This window comes from Phycodurus eques, chromosome 15, assembly GCF_024500275.1.
Source record: "Phycodurus eques isolate BA_2022a chromosome 15, UOR_Pequ_1.1, whole genome shotgun sequence".
NCBI lineage: Eukaryota > Metazoa > Chordata > Actinopteri > Syngnathiformes > Syngnathidae > Phycodurus > Phycodurus eques.
In genome coordinates, this window is record NC_084539.1 from 15,735,640 (window position 1) to 15,759,923 (window position 24,284).

Here is a 24,284-nt window from a genome sequence, read left to right on the forward strand (position 1 = left end):
CAGTGTCTAGCTTTGAGGACACTTTGACAGTACTAAGAGCCTAACATTACTTCGAGAGACTTCCTACCTGAACCATGTGTGTTTCCATTGTTAGAATAAATGTACATTAGTTATCCCGTATTTACTCTTATAGTATTGGAAAGCATTTATTCAGCAATATGAACTTGTTTGTATCATAAAAGTTGATGTTGTCTGTGAAAAGGACTGAAGGTAAACAGGAAGGTTTGGTGTATGGAGTATTGAGTGAAGTGGCACTAATAACATTTTGGCAGAAGTTGACGACTTTGATAATTATCTGGCCAGTATGAAAGAACCCTATCACTTACTAAATGTCTGCTTTGTAACACCATCACCGGAAAATGGATTGGGATTCTGACAATGATTATGACATATCCTTTTTGTTGCGTACATTGTGCATGCGTTGCTCGACAATACGTCTGAACGCATCCAATTTATTTGCTAGTCTCAATCTGTGCGCATCAAGGCTCTTGTTTTCTATCCATTATTCTGTGAACGGCTGCAAAATCCAAGAGCGAATGCTTTGTGCTGTGCTGTGTATTCTATCAAATTCAGAAAAGTTCCTGTAGCTTAAAGATGTGGGGGGGGGGCGACAGTTTGATACAGTATGTCGTGAAGCTCTTACTATTTTACTTACTCCCTCCTTTTTATTCTGAGTAAAGCGTTTCTCCTTCCAGGAGCTTGCTATGTGCTTGTTATTTCCTCACGTATTGCCTCTGTGCATTTTGCAAAGAGTAGTTTCACGATGTACTGTGCATCCTTATCAATTCAATTCACTGGGCATTGAGAACGAATTGATCCCATGCCAGCTGCACAAAATCAGCTACTGTATGTGAACAACCTCACTGCCAGTGGCTCTTGGGCAGGATTTTACTGAGTGGTTTATCCTGCTTTTGTCACATTTCTCTCCCAAGACTTTGTATTCTGGACACATTTAGGCCAGTGATCCTTCCCCAAGATAAACTCAGGATGAAACCAAAGTAATCAGTTTGTTGTGTGAATGTGTCTATGTTGAGAGACATAGAGGGGAAAATAGTCCTTTAAGGTGTAGCTATGTTGCGAAAGTATGTGTGCCATGCGTCATATTCTATCCAAGGTCAGTGTTGTGCAGTGATACAAAGAATTCTCGTTATTTCCTCTTTGTTTGTTCTTGTCCTGCTTTTTTTCTGGTTATTGTGGATTTCCAGCATGGATGGCTTCATGTTGGATCTGCTCATTCGAAGCAAATGGAAACACTATAGTTCTTAATTTGATGTGATTTGGCCCAATTAATGGATTATTTTTAATTAGACTAATTTTATTTTTGTTTTCTTCCCATGTAATACTTTTTATTGTTACACAGAAGGCAATTCTCTCATGACCAATCACTGGATAGCACCGTGTATTACTCAGTATAAGTGGTAGCACTGCTACCAGCGTTCCAAAAAAAGGGGTACTGAAAAAAATAGCTAATTTTGGACGCTTCACATTGGGAATACAATAAAACGCATACCATACCAAAATGAACCAAACATTATTGCCTCTATGGAAGCCAGGAAATTGCTGTGCTAGCTTAAACCTCACCAGCATTTCAAGGATTTTGTATTAAGGATCATTTGTTTTTCATTTTTAAATGTGTGAGCGGCTTTAACAGTGAGCTGCTTCATTATATATTTATCTGCTAAAACACTCTTCCTGTCAAAGTATTCATGAACATTTTGCCTCACATCAATTGTTCAAAGCCTCAAAACCTATGTGCTGTCATGGCCCTGAGCCATATGTTACAAGACTTGCAGCTCAATCTGGCCCATTACTGTAGATCTCCCACCAGGGTGCAGTCGTGGCAGGACAAGCAAGCAGTGTGTCTTAATGAGTGCAAGTAGCAATGGGGGACATCCTCACCAGCTGCACAAATGGGGGTTAAAGTAATTAGTGTACTGATCTGTCGAGGAAAGGGGTCAGAGGTGTCCATATGACTTTATTCATTTAACACTTCGCTTTCACCACCGCCTTCTTCAAATGAGTGAACTCCAGCATGGACTAATAAGAAAAGATGCTCCAAAGATGATATTTTGAAAAAGTGCCGCAGTTGCAGGGTTTATCAATAAGTTATTATCATGTTTTTATTGGCGCAAACATTTGGCTCCAGTTGACTTGCATTCGTCGAGGTCCCACTATCAGCTTTCATCTGAGAAAACAAGATCCAATTGATTTTTCAATAATATCTGACACAAAATGCCACAAGAGTCCAGATTGGTCATCTGTGAAATTTATTTTGTACTGTGTCTAAAAGCTAATTTTTGATGTCTAATTAAATAAAACATAAAGTTCAAAACAGAGCGTGTTTTTCTCACCTTTACTAGAAAAAAAGGCATTGTTTTAAATAATTTACACAAGTTGTAGATTTCTGTACGTGTCAAAAGTCTCACCTCTATGTTTTGACAGTTTTCTTGTCCATTTAAATTACAATGAAACCTCGGTTTTTGTAGACCCTAGTTTTCACTCAGGTTTCCATCCTTGGTCCAGTTCCATTTACATTGTATGGTACATGCTCCCGCCCGGTCAGTTGTTCAGCCGCTTTTATGACAAGTAATACCACTGCTATACTGATAATACACTGATATACTGATAAAACCCAATATCATGAACCAACTGACCTCCTCCCATGATTGTTTAGCTAATACCAAAGAGTGGATGGGCCAAAATTGTCTTCATCTTAACCCAGACAATACTGAAGTACGTTTAATTTGAATCTGAAATCTTTTGTCACGGATGCTACTCCGTTTATTGGCCCACTTCACCAGAATATTAAATCCACTGCTAAGAATTTCGTTGTCATCTTCGACCAGTATATAACATTTGACCATCATGTCAATAAACTTGTCCAGTCCTGTTTTCTTCAGTTAAGAAATATTGCTTGAATAAGACGTATTTTAACACCTGCAGGTGTTGAACAGTTAATCCAAACGTTTTATCTTCTCTCGGTCTGACTACTGTAACTTTCTTTACTCCTGCCTCAGTCAGTCTTTTCTAAACTGCATGCAGTAAATCCAAAATACAGCACCTAGACTTCTAACAAGAACTTGTTGGAGTTCCCCATTATAACCTTTCTTGCCTCCCTCCGTTGGCCAGTAAAATTCAGAATAAACTACAAGATCCTGTTGATTACTTATAAAGCACCAAGTGACCTCACCCCTAGCTACATTTCTGAGCTCCTTGTTTCTCATTCCACTATACAAGACCGCTCCGATTCACAAATATTGGCCTTCTACTGTATCTATCCCCCACACAAATCAAAAGGTGACAACGCATTTGCACCCCACCTTTGTGGAACCATCTTCCATGATCTTAGATCTACTAATTCCTTGGACTGTTTTAAATGGCACGTAAAAACTAATTGATACTGTCAAGCCTTTCTTGGGACCTCCCTTCTTGTTCCCATATTCGGTTTGATTTTATTATGGTTGTCATGTTTTCTACCTTGTCTAACTTTGTCAACATTTGTCTACTTTATTAGTCTGTCTCAATGTCGGTGAACCGCTTTGTAACTGTGTTTTTAAAAGTGCTAAGTAAATGAAAGCTAACTTACTTTTTGGAACATATTGATTATGAAAACTGAGGTTCCACTGTAAGTGAAAGACAAACCAACAAAATGTGTGTTGCATCATGAAAGGAAATGTGCACTTGAACGCAGATGACACTGTGATGTTTGAAGATTTTAAGTGCCGCTTGCTTTAAAATCTATGTTATTTTCATCAGCCTTTAACTATTTAGTGAGAGTCAGTGGTGGTAGTAAGTAGATTCAAGCGGCCTTCACTATGTGTGTGTGTGTCTATGAATCATCGAGCTCTGCAAGTTGTTTCTGCTTTTAAGCCAAACCCCCGCTGTGACGAAGCCCCTCATGGGTGAAATTTGCATCCGAGTGGGTCAGACCTTTTAATGTAAAAAGCAACCGCACATCTATGTATGATGTACACTATGTCCAGCTACCCTACGAAAAACCCTTCCTAATTTCAGTGTGTTGTTTGGCTTTGGAAGAAGCTACTTTCACCACACTTAGCCTGTAGAATATACAGTAGGTACGGAAAGTATTCAGACCCCCTTAAATTTTTCACTCTTTGTTATATTGCAGCCATTTGCTAAAATCAATCATCATCCACAAATGGAGACCTAAGATTGGGACGCAGAACCTCTCGCCTGTGTGGTAGACATGCTAACCACTAGTCTTAGTGTTAGTAATGCTAACACATATCCACCTAGTATTGTGGTGAAGAAGTGCGCGGGGTGGGCAACGTTTTTTGATGAGTCCGTGCGTCACATACACAGAAGTAACTTGTCTGCGTGAGTTACGATGTCATAGTCTTTAAGCTAGGCTAAGGGCATTCGCTTGTTTTCCACATTGTGGGCTCTGCTTCCGCAAGTAGCAGCAAGTAGCGAGGCAGCAAAAATTCTTGTCAATCTAATGAAAGCTGGCCTCGTCATTGGCTAAGCAGTCTATATGTTGTTTTTCTTTGTTTTGAAATGCTTTTAATCATGTAAAGCACATTGAGTTACCTTGTGTATGAAATGTGCTATATAAATAAATACATTTGCTTTGCCTTGCTATAGGGGGCTAGATGAAGACTGCCTCACTTGTGTGAAGAGAAATTGGGTGAATTAAAGGTGATGTTATTGGAGTTCCTTGGACTGTTTTGACGATAGCATGTCATAGACAAGTTATTAAGACACATGGGAATACCATCTTTTAGGGGTAAGGGTGGGAACATGTGATGTATCTAGGAAGTCCCCCAAAAAGTAGACATTTAATTGGGGCTGACATATCTCTTTGGCAAAATACAGTAGAGCGCATTGGCTGGGTCCTTGGAGGATGCAACCCCTGAAATGGGGTGTGGCTAATTCCTCCAAGTCACACACATCTTTCATACTTGCTGCTGTCCGCCAATGCCCTCCTCGAGCCCACCAGACATGTATATTACTGTGTCTGCGTATCCGTCCAGACAACGGATGTTAAGCCCAGCTGTGCTCCTGCCAAGCTAGCTGATCCATAAATTGTTCAACTTTCACAAAAGGCACACTGATGCCTTCAAGAACTTGTTAGGTCATCTGAATGTTAGCGCTTCAGCTCTGTAATCATCTCGAGAGAAATGGACCTTATCGGATCAAATCCAACGCTGAGTAATTGCCTTCGCTAATTCCCTTCCACCTTCTCCAAGTGCATTGTTCTCAGCGGGACATTAAATCTTGGTCTGTTAAGCCCAAGTCCTAATATGTGTGATGATGCTGAATAGTTGAATATTAAGCGGTGCATTTACTGGACCAGTTCACACTTGCTGTGTCTAACTTCCATTAAGACCGGTGAGGGGGGTAATATCAAATAAGCGAGGTCCAAGAAGTGTTATTTTTGCTCTGATAGGCATCGAATGGCTTCTATTAATTATCACCCTTGAAGCAATCTGCTGCTGACAACTAATTATCTTGAGTGAAACAAAGGCTTCATCCGGCAGGTGAATTGCTCTATTGTGGTGTACCTGCGTATACTACAAAAGAAAATTGAGTGATCATTTAAAATGATTGTGTGAACCAGGATATCCTGTAAAAGACACTTTGAATGAAAATAAATATTGCTTTCTGGATGAGCTTACTCAACTTCCAGCTTCTATTAACTGGAATTGCACATATGATGAGGTAATTGATCCAAAAATATCATCATACTGTAGTGCCAAAGTTGAGGGGGGGAAACCCCCCACTTTTTTTTTTTGCGTTCATCTTATTAGCCTTCATCCAGAAAGAAACATATCATGTTCAAATAATTCTGTAGCAAGTTTGAAGTCTGTGAGTGCAAGGATTTGGCATGGTTTCTGCGCAATAACAGATTCCAAATTCTCTACACTTCCACTGTGTCCGTGGGTGCAATTCATTTAGCCTCACGTGTTCTAAACCTGACGCTTGGTGCATGATTGGTTCAAAGCCCTTGTTCTCGCTCTCTCAATCCCTCCTTTTGTTCATCTTTGCTGTCTGCACCTTGCGTTCCTGTAGATTACAGGCGCCATTTGTCTTGTGAAGGTCTCTGGTGGGATCTGGAAGGATGAGTGCGTCAACCTAAGGTTGCAGTCTTCAGGGGTTTTGTGCTAGCTTAGCTTCACATGCAAGTGTGCCATGTTTCTGAAAAGCCTTATTTCTGTACAAAAGTGCAGGGACAGGGCAGAATTTAGGAGGATTCTTCTTTTGAATAGCCTGAACCCCCGAGACAGCTATCTACTCTCTGGTTCTGACTGGCATCCCTGGACTCAGGCAGGATTAGCAAAGTTATCTCCCCGCCGCACACTCTACAGTGCTAGATTTAACCGGCCAGGCCTCTTAATTTTTTTTTCTGTAATCAGATGAGCCACCCATAGGATCTCACACCTGAACTGGGTTTGAATCAGGTCGCTCTAGGCCACAAACCACAGGAAGGTGGTGGATAACATTTATGCCTCATTCAGACCAAGATTTAGAATATATTGAAGCCGCTAGTTTGGTTCATTTCAGGCCAGTGTGGTTGCGTCATCAAAGTTAAAAGGTCCCAAAATACAGTATGCGGGCTCTACCGTCAATCTTTTGGGAAAACTTTTTTATTTCTGGTACCCGACAGTCTCACAGTATGGTGTGCTAGTTGGGATGAGAAGTAATTTTAAAAATGTTAGTGGAATTGGAGGGAAACAAAATTACTGTGGACTTTAACAAAGAGGTGTTGCTAACGGTGTAATGGTTCACTCACCTGATTTAAGTGCAGGTAGCATGGGTTCAGTTCCCACTCAGTGAAGTGTGACTAGACGTGTTTGTCTCCAGTATGTGTGCCCTGTGAATGAGTGGCGACCAGTCCTTAGTACAGTCCACCTTTATCTCAGAGGGATCGGCTCTAGCTCCCTGTGACCATGGACAGGATAAGATGGAAATTAAGTTTTGTTTTGTTTTTTAATCTGGCCCTCCCAACTTTTATATAATCAAGAGTCCTGTAGTAGTCATTAATTATTTTATTTTCGCTAAAATAATTATTTTTCTTATTTTTAATTAATTATTCTAATTAAATAAATGCTTATTTGTTTTGGTTTCTTTAAAAAATATGATTATTATTTTTTTGTTTTTTTTAAGGGCCCATTTTTTAAAGAAAAAAATTGGCCCTTGAGTGCAAAGTTTGCCCACCCCAATAGTAAAGGATCCCAAGATATCCCACCTGTATCTTCTTTGGGGTACCGGCCACAGTGGTACGGTATGATATGACAGTGTTTCCTGACCTTTATTGAGCCGAGGCACCTATTCAGGAAAAATCTCACAGCACACCACCAGAAAAAAAAGTTAATCAAAACTGTGAATACTGAAATAATAATGATCTGGTCTCAATATACTCACAAATCGACTTACTCAGTGTGAAATCTGGCCCCGTTTAATCGAACACAAAGCTGATATATTTCCAGGAAGCCGTGATTTATGGTGTATCAATGGCAACGGGTGGATTATACACCTTCTGCCATCTAATGGAAGAGCATTTAATTGTTCTACCTGTCACTATATGTCACTGGCATAGATCAATATTTGTAATTTATAATAAATCATTTTCAGACAAATTTTGCCAAATTGGATATATTCTCACAGCACCTCTAAAGATCTCTCACAGCCACAGCACCATGGTTGGGAATCAATGTGCTGTGGTATGCTTGTCTAAGTCAGAACAGTCACTAAAAATGATCTTAAGAATGTAATTGCAATGGGAAGAAAACAAAATTACTGTGGACTCCAACAAAGAGTGTCCCATTTCTCTTCCATGTTAAATTCCCTGGCAGGTTATACAATGTGATAATGCTGTGCTGTCACGCTATTTATGTAGCTAATGCAGCTGTCTCCATCATGCCTACACACTGTGGAAAAAAAATAGATGGACTAGGCCAAACTGCACGAGGCTACTCTTTGGAAATGTGGATGTGTATGTATCTCATTTGATGAAGAGCGGTTTATAGATAGCGAAGATAGTGAAACCTCTAAAATCGAATACCGTCTATTCCTGATCACTGGTAAACCAGCGATCTACTTTATTTAAAATATTCTGATGGAAAATAATAGATGTGGAGATTATATCAACAGCCATCATAAGACCGTTATCTCTACAGCCTTGTAATATTTTTACAACTCTCTGCAAGTGTAAAAATGGTTTTAGCCAATCAAACATGCCAGTATTTGACTTGATCTTTGATGCTCTGAACTGCTCTCACATGACTTTAGAGGTTAATTTTTCCTGAAGATATTTATCTGGGATTCCACTGTATTTGATAAACAGTGCCATTGCTGAGAAATGTAATAACCTTGACAAACCCCACCACTCTCTGTTTTCTTCAGACTCTCAGGGGATGGACCTGTTTGCAGTCGCCGTCCACGAGTTTGGTCACGCCATCGGCCTGGTCCACACCTCAGCCATGGAGTCCATCATGAGACCGTACTACCAGGGTCCTGTCGGAGACCCTCTGAAGTACAACTTACCATATGAAGACAAGGTTCGCGTCTGGCAGCTGTATGGTATGATGGACGATATGTTGCTTTTATCACAAATGTGTCTTAGTGCTGGATGCTACACATCATACTCCACAATCTCCACTTTGCTGTAGCAGTCTGTTTTTTTTTTTGCTCCCCTTGAATCTCTTTTCTAATAAAATGTTCTTCCTGTGGCCAACAGCCACATATCAAGAAGTAAATAGTTTGGTGGCGCGTGACTTATGTAATCACTGTTGGTTTTCTGAGTTTTTCACAGACAAGTCAGTTCTGTGCTCTGGAAAAGCAACATTATTTAGTCATTTACATTTAAAAAATCGATATATTCTATATAACAGTGCAGTAGAACTAAACTGTGTTCTCAAACTGACATTGTTTAACTCTGCAAAGTAATGAATTTTCGTTGAACTTTTCAACCTTTTGATGGATTCGAAAGTGTTGGTCGCCATTGGAACCAGCATACGAATCTGCTCTTAATGAGCTCTTTAAAGTCTGATTGAAATAAATCAGGTACAATATGATAAATAATTACACAGGACGTTAGTAACAGTATAAACAACGTGTGCATTAATATGATTGTAATGGCAGAATTTTCAATACAGTTCTAGTTTTGGATGTCATTGTGTAGGTGTACCTTGTGTTCTGACTGGTGAGGGATATTAACAAATGAATCCTTTCACTTTATTTAGGTGTCCGTGACTCCGTTTCGCACACAAATCAGCCAGGCAACCCTTCCCAAACGGCCGAGCCTCCTGTCCTGATGGACATTCCAGAAAACAAATCCGTTCTGCAGTAAGTCCAACTGTTTTTCGTATTTTAATTTGATTGTACAGCATTGAAAAAATAAAATTGCATCTCACACTCCAGTTGAGAATATTCACATCACAAGCACAGCAACAGTTTAGATTAGATCACATCCTTTTAGGATAATGACTTTTATTGTACTCTGTGCTCTCGCAGTTTACTGTAAGTTGATTTAAACGTCCTACAAATTTACAGAGTCGTAGAATTGCGCCTGATAAAGCCAATAATAAAAAATCATAAACATTGCACTCATAATTGGCTGCTCACAAGGCAAAAAAGTTAGACTTCATTAAAGGTATAGTAAATTCCCATTTTTATGGCTTTCTCTACTTCGGTCTCCTTTAATTTTCCCTAATGTTTTCTCACTCATGCTGAAAAACAGATATAATGAAGCCATGCAGGAATACTCAACATGGCCTGCAAAGCAGTGTTTGCATGTTAATGTGGAATAATGATATGAGGGGCCGTATCAGGAGAGTGCATCGGTAAGCGTGCGCTCGGGAGTCAGCTCACCTAATTACGTGTTTCCCTGAAGAAACTGCAGCTGCTGTCCGACTATATCTTATTCTATTATGAAGGATAATTAGACTTAAGTTTATCCGTTTATGAAACATGTGTGTCTGAGCCCTAACATGGGAGGAGGGCTCCCCCCCGAGTCCAACCACACACAAAAGTGTCGAGCAGGAAGCGTGTGTGAGGGCAAGCATCCTTTGGTTGAGGGTATGTCGCCATCATAAAATCTTAACTGGACAGGGATTTTTTTAAGAATGTTAACATTCATCAGTGTCATACAAGTGTGGCGTTCCCAGGACAGCCGAGAGACATATTGTCTTGTCTGGTCCCTCGACGAGGACCTGTTTGCCTCGGGTGACCCTACCAAAGACATATAACTCCTAACAACTGATCTCCTCGGATTTATTTGGACACTCAGACCTCTCCAACACAATGAGTTCACAACTGGAGGAGCAATGGAAAACTCCAAATAGTGTTTTTTTTTTTTTCTTTTTTTCTTTTTTTTCTTTTTTTTTTTCTTTTTATCCAAAATCAATGATATTTTTAAGTCACCAGTAGGCGGCAGGAGGCTGGTCAAGCTCTGATTTCTTCAAATTTCAGAACAGTTGTTTAGAACATTTTCACATTCAGGCATAAAAATAATAAAGCACTCAATCTTAACTGTAATGATGAAGGGCAGTGGCAGTCCTAGCTTGAGTTTAAGTCATTTTTCAGAGAACTATAAAAACAAATTGGAAAAAAAAAAAAAACTCAAGGGAACATTATTGCAATAATTTAGGCTTTAACTCCCAGTCTGCTTGCTTTCTTTTATGTTAAGGATTTGATTTTGAATTTGAATTTGCATGTTCTCCCTCCATTTGTTTGCAGATTTCTCCAGATTCTTTAGCTTTCTCTCACATTCCAAAAACATTAATTGAAAACTAAATTATCTATAGGTGTGAATGTGAATGGCTATTTGTCCATACGTGCCCTGCAATTGGCTGGCAGCCACTTCAGGGAGTACCTTGCCTATCGCCCAAAATCAGCTGGGACGGGCTCCAGTTTAGAGGCTTTTTTTTTTATTTTTTTTTTTTTTAGCCTGAGCAGTTTGGTCATATTTGAATTGTTCTACTTCCGAAGTTCCACTGTTGTTCCTTTGTTCCTCCCTTGTGCCAGACAAGTTCCATTAACCAAGTCTGGCTCCACGAGGGCAGGCTAAGTAATAAGGCCGGATTAGCTTTGACAAGAGCGCCGATAGTGACCCTTAACGTGTTCATCGAGAACTGAACAGAAACCCTTGTTCATGCAGGGCCTCCTACTCTCTGCCTTGACAGTCTAATGGACTCGTCATTTAGCATGCGGGCCACGTCCGTTTATTTAAATTGCTCATAAACCAACAGAATAAATTCACCTTGTCAGCCTGATGGCATGCACTCTTCAGTTAAGTCTGATCCGACTCATTCGTGCAGAGACTAACACAGTGTGAATAAACCTGGATGGAGAATAAGATCTTCAAAGGGATGAGATCAGTCGACTGGAGAAACAAATGTGCGCTTTAAACATTTAAAGAACTGATATATGTCCACTTTTAGCAATTGTTTTCCTATTTTTAACAGTCTCTCTCTGTTCTTTCCTCACATCTGTCGTAGACTGGCGCGAGATGCTCCAGACAGATGCACCAGCTACTTTGATGCGGTGGCCCAGATACGAGGGGAGGCCTTTTTTTTCAAAGGTAGCCGAGCACAAAGGCAGAATGACGGCTGCGTAAGCAGTGTTTGAGGGGTCACAAATAAATGGGCAGAATTAGCTTAAAGGTTGCGTGAGAAGGAGTGAATTAAGAAAAAGTGGTGTAGGAGGGAAACGGATGAGGGAGGTTTTGCTGTGGATGCCCAACTGAGCCAGCTGAGCCCCGCTGCGAGGCGGCCGTTCCTAAATTGCATCAGGCTTTCATGTTGACCCTCTGGAGTCGGCCCAGTCTCCTGCTGACAAAAGCAACAGGAAAGGGGCTTTTGTATCTTCACAAGAAGGGTTGTTTACTTGAATTGACATTTCAGCAAACCTAATGACATGCCTAATCTGTATTACAAATACACTGTTGCCTTTCAAATGTTTTCTTCTGATCAAAGTGGAGTTTTCGTTCCAATTCTTTGTATCACGTTTGAACAACTCATGAAAGTCTGTTAAAAAAAACAAAAAGGCACGTTTAAATTTTTCACGATCACCTGATGTAAATTAAAACCAAAAGCTTTCTTGCTCTTGAAGACCAACGACTTAAAATTGTGACTGGTCTCGCATTGTCAAGGAGCAATTTCAAGTGAATGTTGTTTGACCCCATCTACATCATCCATCTTGCGATTGACATGATTTAAAATCCATAAAATTAAATCATTGATTCAGTCTTGGGAAAAGGACGTTTGCTTTTATCATAAAGGCAACTTTATAATATGGCCTAAGTCATTTTTTGACAGCTGTTCTGATTTGCCCCAGCTAATTTGGATTTAAATATCATTAAAATCATTATGATTTTTTTTTTTTTTTATTTACAAAAAAAAAAAATATGTATATTTTTTTAGACACTTAATGAAATGGGCTGTGGAATGTACATACATACTGACTGTTGATTGTCTTGAACAATTGAGACAAAACTGCAGTTGGAGACAAAATGGAGTGTACTACTTAGTGTGCTGTTGACTAGGTGTCAACTACAGTCGTTTGCGCTTGAAAGAACAATAACGAAACAGGAATTCTGAAAATTCATATTAAATTTCAAATTCTTTTTGACTTAAAAAAAAAAAAAAAAAACATCACTTCATTGTTGTTGCTGTAGAATTCCCACCTGTCCTGAGTAACTACTATTCTCACCTTTGAACTTTTTGAATCTGAGAGTGTTGGAAATTAAGAAGCTTCTTTTCTTCATGGAACGTGGAAAAAGTTGAAAATTGTGACTTTGAGCCCCTGTAATATTGGAAAAAAAATAAAAATAAATCGCTCCGTGTAATCTTTTAGTGACATCCAATAATCAGGCCAACTTTGAGCAGAAGTGAGGAAAAATGCTCAAATTAGGCCAGATTGTGTGTAACTCGCATCAGACATTCTTTAATGGTGATTGGTGGAGATTTTACACAAGATGAGTACGCATAAGATGATAAACCAGCATAGCACATCAACAGTCTTATTGGTGTTTATTTGTGTTTTCTTCATCCTCCTAGGAAAGTACTTTTGGCGGCTCACTCGAGAGAAGCACCTGGTGTCGCTGCGTCCGGCTCAGATCCACTGGTTCTGGAGGGGCCTGCCCGCCAATCTGGACAGCGTGGACGCCGTGTACGAGAGACCTGGCGACCATAAAATAGTCTTTTTTAAAGGTGCACTCGCCAAACAAACCTTTAACACCTCCTTTTGAGCGCGAGTAAAATATAAATATTTCACTTCGTGACACTCCTGTTCAAGGATCAATGCTCATTTTTATAATCATAACTATAATCATGTTATAGCTGAGTAAAATTAATCAATGCTGCCAGCTAGTCTGCTGAAACGTCTGCGAGAGAGAGCTAAAAATTTCAATAAACATCTGACTTTTTTATGGGAAAACAGCTTTCAAGTGTGTGACAATTTACCCATCTGATCTGATGAAAAGTATACATGTCCTCCGGGGTCTCTAATAATAAGGCAAGCACTGTTGAACTACTCATACAGAAGCTACTCTATAAAAGAATGTTTAGCTGATATGTTATGCTTATGGACCACTTTTAGTGCTAAAATTTGGAAAAATCTGTCTTATATTGACTGAAAGCCAGTTTGATTTATACAACTGCCAAGCTACATCACGCCACATCTGTAATACAATAGAATTAGTGTACAGTGGACCTCCATTATTCGCAGGAGGAAGCTGGACCACAAATAGCAAATTTCTGCACCCCCAAAAGGGAATATAATTGCATATATGAATAATTCAAACCATAAATATTCCACAAACTATAATCCCAAAACACTTTAAAAGCATTTTGAATACTAACAATCACAAACACTGCTGTACCCTCAGAAATACAGTAAAGAGATTTACAGGTAAGCAATATACACTATCTGTACATACACGTCAACAATTCTGATAATGTTGATGAAGATTTAATGGAGCGGTGCAGTCAGGTGTAAAACAACGAACATTTGACTGCACAGCAAGTTGCGTAGAATGGCTCGTGTGTCTGGGTTTTCTAACTCAAAACTGATGGATCCACACAGTGACAAAAATGAACATCAATAGATAGGTTTAGCAATATTCCGCTGAGCTGTTGCTCCTGATTACACTGGTTTTGATACCGTGTTTAGTCCTCGTTTGGCAAAACTATCGTTAGCCAAAGCAGCCACAGATAAGATTGTTGCCGCCATCTTATCTGTCCACGATCGCTTTCAATCACAAATGTATCACGGCTGCTGTCAGCCGATTGGATGAGTGAGTCGGGGACTGGAACCGGTGCGAGTGAGTGTATATGCAGGCGGAACTTCCACCTTTGCTTCCACTGTGGAAGTTTGGTTGAGTGGACAACTAGTTTGTTGTTTCTCGCTGCTTTTGTGGCCAACTGTAACTGTTTGTTGTCTCAATTAAAGTATAATACAATAAATATTATATATACTATAGACAGTATTTTGCAATGAAAATGCAAAAAAAAAAAAAATGTTTTTTGCCACATTAAAGAAAATTGTGAATATGTTTTGCCCTAAATATTGGAGAATAGGTTTTAAAAAATGTGTGAATACCGAATCACAAATATGCAGGGATCCACTGTATGAAACATATGTTTCATATGAGTTTGGGGTTTTAACAAGGCCATGATGTTGGCTTTTCTCTTTCTCTTTGTTTGCCTGTGCAGGTCTCAAGTACTGGGTGTTTAAAGACAATGTCATGGAGGAGGGTTACCCGCGTCCAATCAGTGACTTCGGCCTGCCTTTGGATGGCGTGGACGCGGCATTTGTGTGGCTTCACAACGAGAAGACCTACTTCTTCAAGGACAACCGTTACTGGCGCTACGACGACCACCTGAGGCGCATGGATCTGGGGTACCCTAAAGACAGCACGCTGTGGAAGGGCCTGCCACCACAACTGGATGATGCCATGAGGTGGTCTGATGGTTGGTAGTCACTACAATTGCCTCCACTGCACAGTACCAGTTAGGGCTGCACAATATATCGTTTGAGCATCGTCGTCGAAATGTACGTGTGTGCAATAGTTACAAATCGCAGGGTCCTGCGTACGTTGGTGTATTGATATGCAGTCAATCAACGCTAATATTAATAAGTGACCAGCAGAGGGACCTGGTTGGACATGCTAATAAGATTAGCAACGATGTTACAGTCAATTATAACCCATCAAACGGCACACATTGAGCAGCCTATGGTTTTAACTCCATGTCTAGTTGGACTATTGCTCAATACTACAGTGACTCTGTATATTTTTATGCTCTATTGAGGATAGGTAGTACCATTATTAGGAGGTCCTCAACAGAGGTGGGTAGAAATTTTTAATGTGTCATACTTTTTTCTTTTAATTGAGTATTTATGTTGAGAAGAAACAGTACTCTTACTCCATTACAATGATCTACTGTACATGCCGCTTGCTACTTTCATTTATCAATAATTACATACGCGATCTATTTTTAGACTTTGGTTTTCGACTTCCGTATCGGGCGCCATTGCTCCAATCAAATGTTACCACAGTGACATTTGATTCAAGTTCACCAATCAAAGGACACAACAAAGTCACATGTCCGCACACAAAGTCTTCTATTGGGCTTCCCGGGCCAATCACAGTGACTCGTGTCACCCGCACACGAAAAACAACACCTTTAACATGCAGTGTAGTTTTGTCACTGCCCAAACTTGTACATTTCAGCCCACTTCTAACTTTAGAAAACACCTTGCGGTAAGTTGCAGAGGTTTTTGCTTTTGTTTTGGCTGTGCATATGGCAACATTAGTGCTATTTTGTGGTCACAGGCAAAACCTCTCTCTCTCTCTCTCTCTCTCTCTCTCTCTCTCTCTCGATCTAGTCAGCAATCAGCTTCTTTATTCAGTCATTTTAGTGGATAAAGCAAATAATGTTTCTGTAAGGCCATAGGCACGTGTTGTTGGAAGAAAGATTTTAGACACATTTATGCTTTAGAATAAGTACTTCTTTTTATTTTATTTGACATTCATGCTGTGATTTGCAAAATAAAGCAGAAGGTACTCACTCACTTTTTCACAGAATACTTTCTTACTCAAGTAATTGTTTAGAGGACTACTTTGAACTTTTACTTGAGTCATGATTCTAAAGTAACATTACTGTTACTTGAGTCCACAATTTGGCTACTCTACCCACCTCTGGTCTTCAGTATGAGTTCCATTCCTAGGGCGCTGACGTAATCTGAATTGGCACGGGTCATGGCATATTCGAGCACTAATTTACCCTTACACAGCACAATGAACCCCCGATAATTGCGGGAAATAGGGACCAAGCCCTGCCACAAATAGTGAAAATCCGCAAGTAATTTATGCCCCCCTTAAAAAGGTTATAAATGTCAATAGATGCCACAAGATGGATTCCCCCCAAAAAATCCACCTCTATGTGAATTTCCGAATGCTGATCCGCGAATATGCCGGGGTTCACTATAGTTAAGTCACAATTAGAGTAAATCAAAAATGCATTTTAATATAACTGTACTTCACAGAGATAAGAGAAGTTTTTAGTATTTTAGTATTTAAGCACAACTTCCCTTGGAATGTTCAGTTTTCCACTTCGGAATAGTATTGCGTCAAAGTGCATAAAGTGCATGTTGTTGTACTCGTGGCTCCAGCTACCAGAGACAAATTCCTTGTGTGCTTTAAAATTTCTTTGACAATAAAGATGATTTGGATAAAAACACGCTGTTTTGAATGCCAACAGTAGGAATGAGACATAAACAACAAACATGGGGTACAACCAGTGTCTCCTTTATTTACTTTTTGCTATAATTTTATTCAAGAGGAGACTGAGGGCAGAGAGACTGTGAAGTAGTGTAACGTTCGCATTTGTTTATTACTTCTACCCTTCAACTTTCCATTGTATGTTCTTTTCATTTTTATTATTGTTGTCTTTTGTAAAGGCTGATTTTTTTTGTATACAGTACATACTAGTATTGTCCTACAGTACATACAGAACATTATATGATTGCCACAAACACTAACTCAAGCGATAAAGGATAATACATCTATTTCTTACTTAAAATAAACTCCAGGAGAGAATGAAATGGTTATAAATTAGTCAGAACCATCGTCTTTGCTGAAACACATAAAGTGAATTAGTTGCTTTCTTTATGTGATTGAAAGTGTAAATTTCAAATGACACGTCGCTGAATATACATTTGAAATGAAACCTTCACATTTGCTCTAGGTTTTTAATTTTCTTTAGTGGTGGACCAGGCTAGACAACCTCGTGTTGTGTTAGCATTAGCCAATCTTAACGTTCAAACTCATGTTTTTAATCCAGTCCTTCATGTTAACATGGATAATTGACTTCAACAGCCGTCAATGGCAGTGAATGAGTTAATGCCTGTACAAAGTCTGCTAAACACTAAAGAAAACAATTATTATGAGGAGTAGTGTTAAAACACAGATGGGTTATTTTTCAGGGAAGAAAATGTTTTCCTGACGAAAACTTGAATTGATAAAACTAACTACTTATTTTAATTATTTTGTCATAATTTTAATTGTTGATTAGCATTAGCATCCGCGGTAAATTTACTGCTCAGAGTTGTGTGCAGTTCTTGTACACTGTTGTTAAGCACTAAAAAAAAACAAAAAAAACTTCAATATACATTTCATGACATTGTGTTATAAGTATACGCTTTTATTGTAGGTGCATCTTGAAATACAATGGCTAATTTTCCTTGATATTGTTTTAATAATAATTTGCTTTTAATTATGCTTGAGCTACTTCAGGCACCATAAAATGCCAAAATCTGAAACAAATCATATTAACTTCATGCCGCTAAACAAAGTAAAGATTTTCAAGCGGATACAAGAAAAGAGAGTTTTGTCAATGTTTTATCTCTACAAGTACATTATAAGCGTGTGTATGCCGACCTCATGTGTATATTTAGTAATCTGCCCATGTCGCATATGAATCCGGCTGTGTCTGTAACATAAGGCGCACAGTGGGCTCGAGTAATGAGAGGGAAAACGTAAACAGTTTGAACGCCGGCTCAGTGAGTCATGAAATTAAGGCCTTGATGATATGTGTTCTGTTTTGGTTGTGAACTCTTAATGAGAGCGCAGATGATTCAGCAAATCTAACATGCAAATTTATGCATTATTTTCACACTCCCGTGCAAGAAAAACAAAATCAAGTTCAAGTCAACAAATCGCCCCCCACGCCGCCCCTCTTCCCCACTCCCCCAGTTATGGATGTTAACTTTTGAGTGACAGGCTCCCTCTAGAGGCCAAATTAATAGTCAAGCAGGATAAAAGTAGGAAATACTGTAGATGGATGGACATGATCATGTCTTTTTAGGTCGGGACAAAATATCCATGTTGTGCTGTTTTCAATAAAACAATACAATATCAGTGCACAAGCGACAAATATACATGTTGAAGCTGTCTGATTTCGAGTCTGTAATTAACCTTTTCACATATACACACGGTGTGTGTCAATGTGAGTGTGAATGGTTGTTTTGTCAACGTGCCCTAAGATCAAGTAAAGTCGCCACTAAATTTCAAGCAAGTCACACAAGCTTGCTAAATCCCAAAATACTGTATATTGGCACATTAGACGCTGTACGCAGTTGCTGTAGTGACACATGCATTTACAGTGACCGATTTGGTCCTACGATAGCCCTACGACGCCAAAAAGAAAAGTCTAGCATGTTTGATTTTTTTGGGGGGATATCTTCCATGTAGTGTGATGTCGTGTGACATATCCACGACAACTCTCCGACAGCGCACCTTGATGTCGACCAATAGGATTGCCTATTGTGACCGGCGCATCGCACTCCAGTGTCTGCCGGTGTCAACATACTTGCACGCCGTTGTTAGCATTTATTCGCGCGCACAAACCAATGGTTCCCGACGCAGAGGATGATTCGACAGAACACCGGCATGTTTACGTACAACGTAGTGCTAGCACTAGCTTGCTAGGCTCCATAAGGTTTTGTTGCCTGCCTGTGTATTAAAAGTATGTGAACATACCTCAAGCAATCCTTGAATGAATGTCCTCTCCCGAGCACCGGTAATGACCACCACACGTTTTTCCTCATTTTGTTCTTTTTTCACCCGACACAATACATTGGTGCGGCACATTGTTTTTTCGTCGCCATGGTAACGTGTGTATCCGGTCACGTTGACCGGTCGCACGTTTTGTGGTTCCGCCTCACCGACAGTGTTTGATTTGACAAGATAAAGTCTAGTGATCGTAAAAGACGAGATGCGGTGGTATCGAAATACGTCGTGTGGTGTTAACAGTGGCTGCCCGAGACACGGCAAAATTTTATGGCAGTAGTCTGACCAAATTTGTCTTCTAGTCTGATCCAGGCCTAATACAGCACATTTTTGTTTTGTATGTGTAGCCTCATAAGCCAATGGATGGTCGTAGTTTTTCTTGTGCAACGCGTCAGAAGATGTACGGTGCTCAATCCATTGATGTGTGGCGAAGAGTCACCTACTGCGGCTGTGCGGCTCACTTTGCGGTAGGCCTGAGAGACATCCCACGATCAGGAGTTTGCCGACTTTTATCGGAATGGGGGAAAAATGCTCAAGAGGGCCCGATTATCAGTATGTGTGTACCACTCTTTACGTCCACTCTGCTCCACCCGTGCAGGTTCGTCGTACTTCTTCAAGGGGAAGGAGTACTGGCGCGTACCGAGCAGCGACATGGAGGTGGAGGGGGACTACCCTCGCCTCATCGCCAAAGACTGGCTGCTGTGCACCGACATGCAATCGGATTCGCCGGGCGCGGAGGCCAAGAGCACCGAGAGCCGAGCCAACGCGAACCCTCGCCCGGACCACGCCGAGAACGGCTACGAGGTGTGCTCCTGCACCTCGGACGGCGCCTCGCCTTTCGGGGCCCGGCCCTCGCCGTCCCCCTTGTGGCTGCTGCCGCCCCTCTGGACGCTCTCGCTGGCCCTTGGCCCTCTACCGCTATGATGCCAAAAAAACCCAAGACATTTTGATTAGATTATATAATAGTTTTGTTGTTATTTATTGCACAATCCTTATAGCAGTTTCTTATGGTTTTGGAGCATTCGGATGAAGTACTACACTTTTGCTTGAACATTTTGGCTCCCCAACACAAAATATTTTTCTTTTACATCCAGGAAGGAAAAAAAGACAAGGGCTTTTTTGGATGTACTGTACCAACATTGAGCCTCAACTGTTATTTTCATACAAATGAGTGTTTAAGTCCTTTCGAGGAACACTTTGTTTTAAAGTAAGAAGTACTGTATAGCACTGGGTAGTAGCTGCAGTGTGTTTGTTGAATTTCAAGAGCTACGAACAACACTGGTAGGGGTTACCTTTCATAAGCACGGACCGGTATAGCAAAATGTTGGGGCGTTTTTTTCTGTTCAAAAAAGGACAACTGTTTAGAAGTAAAACAAAAAGCTAAAAAAAAAAATCATCGACACAATGGAACTCTTAGGATTGAACACAATCCAATGTTGTTTTCAGATTTCTAAATATTTTTACCCATAAGAAACAATGGAAATATAAATGATCGGTTTCAGAGCTGGGATTCAAACCCCCGACTGGGAGACAAATGTTCTAACTGCCCAATGAAAACAATTTTCTCTAAATTTACTTTGTGAGTTATTTTCATTTAATCCTCCTGAAGAGGACAAAAAAACAAGAAACACTGATTTTCGGATCTACAAACAAAACTCCTGAAACTTGGATACATGGGATTTCTTAAGATCTGTTTTGGAATGCTGGTTGTGAATTTCCAAAAATCTTCACACCCTGGACTGGTCAATGTTCAAATGCAGGTTCATGTCGCAATCTCATTTTTTAAAATGTATATAAAAAAATAAGGAGTCAGCACTTTTAATCATAAAACACAAAAGCCAAACACTTTACCTTAAAGGGAAGTTTGCCATTTTCAAAAAAAAAAAAAACTCGTATTTGTTAAAACAGTCATGATTGGCTCCATCTTGTGCCTCGAATTGTAAATTGCAAATGTTTCCTCTAACTTTGACGACAACTGACGACGCTACTTCTGTTGTAAATTCTTCTCTTAATACTTGTTCGAGTCTGTTCCTACAAACAAAAGCAAAGCATTGTGGGAGATAGCGAGCTGCTTTGCCGATGACAAACAGATGCGTTACTGCAAGGTTGTTTCTGATTGTTTCATTTTTCATATAAATTCCGTTTGTATGCGCGCTAAGCACTCAATCAACAGAAGTCCAAACGTGTGCCAGGAGAACATCTGCCGTCAGCTTTTGCAGCCGGGCCGCCAACTTTCAAATGGCGGCGCAGGGAAAACTGCTAAAACTGCTTCAACTGCTCCCCTGTTCAGTTTTTCCTGGCGGTGATCATTTCCACATCTGCTTCAACGTTTTTTTGTTGTTGTTATTCTCCATCGTCAAGGTGACAGCACTGCGCCTGTAAAGCTCTATTTGTCGTTTAGACTGTCATATTTGTCTTGCGGGGTTGTGCACTTAGAGAGAGAGAGAAAAACAAGTGTATATTTTAAGTTGCATTTTGTAATGTAAACTATTTTTATAGAAAAATAAATGTACATAAAGGAGCGGTCTACTGTGACATATTGTTGTGCTTTTTCTTCTAAGAGGCACATCGCAGACGCCAACTGGGGAGCTGCTTGTTCTCGATCACATCGTGCATGCAGACCACATCTTGTCAATCAACACACAGAAGGCCCTTTAGTAGCAGACTTATTGGCAGAGGATCATACACACGTGTACGACAAAAGTGGGTTTCTCGAGGGCAGCAAATCAGACAACGTTAATGTCACTGTCCTCTAAAGTTTGTCATTAGCTCTTGTTTCTTACCAACAAAGTGAATGTGATTGTTGTTGTGCTTTTGCAGACTCATAGTAATACAAACGTCTCCCCCCCCAAATACTCGCGGTTCGGCACCCGCTGATTCACCAATTGGCAGCTTTTTTTTCTTTCTTTTTTGGGAGGAACCAGCAGAAAACATTTGTTGCCTCATTTCAAAACATTTCCCCCCCCCCCAATTGGAAATAATGTAAAGATGCCTGGAAAACATGTCATGGCGAGGGAAAGCGAACTGGATTATTTTCAAGTTTTTTTCAAATTTCATGCTATTTGTTTGAGCATCTGCTTGGCAAAAAGGTATTTGTGAATGAATTTGATATTACATGAATTGTATTGCTCATATTCAACAAAGCAGCTCAAAGTTTTTGAGTAAATTAGAGAGTTCATCTTTAGAGTTAATCTCAGTTAAGCTTTAGACCCTCACTGAGCTGACATCTCAAGTGATGAGGGTTTCAAGTTTTGTCTGACTTTTGAACTGTAATTTTCCAGGAAGGATTTAGAAGAAGAATAAAGTGATGCAGTGGCAGTCACGAACTAATAAGAGTGAAAAATGAGGCCGAGATAAACACGCCAAACAAATAAGTGAGGGGAAAGACAAGGGAAGGAAATTAAATGTCTTCCACAGAGATCAGCTGAGGAAGCAATTAATAACTTCAAAGTTTGTTCGGCGTATTTTTTCTTTCCATTTTCTCCACTTCAGACTTTAGTTGGATCATTTTGAATCCTTTTGCATCTTGCCAGTTGAATGGACCACCAACGCAGTGGCACTGGGATCCACACTTCCATCATCTTCCATGTTTTAACATAATGTTCATATTTACCAAAGGTTCTGAAAACTCCCATCCATATCTCTGAAGCATTATGCACGGGTGAATTTATGGCGACTCGATTTGACAGACGTGTGCTGATGATATGCAAATGTGTGAGATGGGGAAGATGTTTCTTAAACAGAAATGACGCCAAAACCCTTCACACACGTGAATGTCATTTTTATCATTATCATGAGTTCAGAGCTGCTTTGGGTACGAGCGGAACCGATCAATCAGCCTGATAAGAAATGGGTAGTGAACAGGAAACCAAAAGTTTGAAAATGGATGTTGCACATGTCAAATATGTCAAATGTTCACTTTCTATGCCAAGCAGATTATTCTGATGTAGCTGTTGACTTTTTTGTTTGTTTGTTTTTTTGCTCATGCTGTCATAAAAACATGAACTGGATCCTAAACGTGAACAGGAACACTATGATCAGCACAAAGATCAAACACTGCATTAGGATTATTATGACCAAAATCACGATTATTGGCATTATCATGTTATTACTAAAGGAAAAAGAAAAAGGAAACAATCACAGATGCATGCACACAAAACATTGCAACTTATTTGATTTTGAATACAAAAAATATATCAAATTAACAAATAAATATGTAACAGAATAAATCATGTTTTTCAATTCAAAATAGATTTTGGTGAATATGTGAACATAAATGACAACAGTTTATCACAAACTTGTTTATTTTCCACCAAGCTACTACACACTCATATGAACAAAGTGCAATATTCACAATTAAGACTCATGAATTCAAGATGGCTTTAGCTTTAGCTTTTAAATCACTTTTATCCTGTTGTAGGCGTTCCTGCGAGGGGCTCCAGACTGAGCTCTGTCTGCTACTCGATGGCTGAAGTCACTCAGGGATGCTTTCACTTTGGGATCATTTGCTCTTTCCCTCTCTATTGCAAGGAACGGGTGGACACGGACTCAGGTTGTGCTTTTCTCCAATCTTTTGTTAAATTATGATTTATTTATTTTATTGTTACGCACAAGGGACACTACTCAAAACATTAAGTACATTTTAGGACTGTTTGTTGGTCAAATGTTTCACCTGTAGCTCGGGACCAGATTTTGCCCGCAAAGGTTTGATGGTGGGATCAGAGTCAGAAGAAGACGATGAAGGCCCAACCACAGACGTGAGGATTTTTGATGGTAAATATGGAACTGGTTTAACATTTACACTTTTCTAAGCAGATCGGGGACAGAAAAAAAACCCCACCTAGCAAACCCACACCACAGGTAAATAAATCACTCATGATGAGCCTTAAGAGACATTTTTAGAATTGGATCTGAAGGGGGGGGGGGGATTTACATTTGGTCCAATTTGTGGTAGGCTATGTGTATGTTTAGCAGATTAGCCTCCTAAGTAATCTTAAAAAAAAAAAGGGTTTTAGTTTAGTTATGAGCAAAATACCCTAATATACATTCAAACCCCATCACAAGTTTAATTTATTCATAAATGTTACAAACTTGCAATAGCCATCAAAACAACAATTTAAATAGCTCCAAAACAATCACAATCAGAATCTTCTTTATTTGCTAAGTATGTCATAAACACACAAGGAATTTGTCTCCGGTAGTTGGAGCTGCTCGGGTACGACAACAGACAATCAATTTGACAGAGAAT

General features: G+C 39.8%; 1 protein-coding gene across 1 annotated transcript in view; it reads left to right on the forward strand.

Annotated features, from left to right (window-relative positions):
- The window catches only part of LOC133413771 (matrix metalloproteinase-17-like), a 53,193-nt gene extending 31,643 nt beyond the window's left edge, over positions 1-21,550 (forward strand). Inside the window, exons 5-10 of the mRNA XM_061698541.1 lie at positions 8,368-8,544; positions 9,207-9,309; positions 11,463-11,545; positions 13,023-13,175; positions 14,679-14,936; positions 19,635-21,550. Coding sequence (XP_061554525.1) covers positions 8,368-8,544; positions 9,207-9,309; positions 11,463-11,545; positions 13,023-13,175; positions 14,679-14,936; positions 19,635-19,960 — 1,100 coding nt within the window. The 3' untranslated portion in view covers positions 19,961-21,550. The remainder of the gene's footprint in view (positions 1-8,367; positions 8,545-9,206; positions 9,310-11,462; positions 11,546-13,022; positions 13,176-14,678; positions 14,937-19,634) is intronic.
- Positions 21,551-24,284: the final 2,734 nt, after the last annotated feature.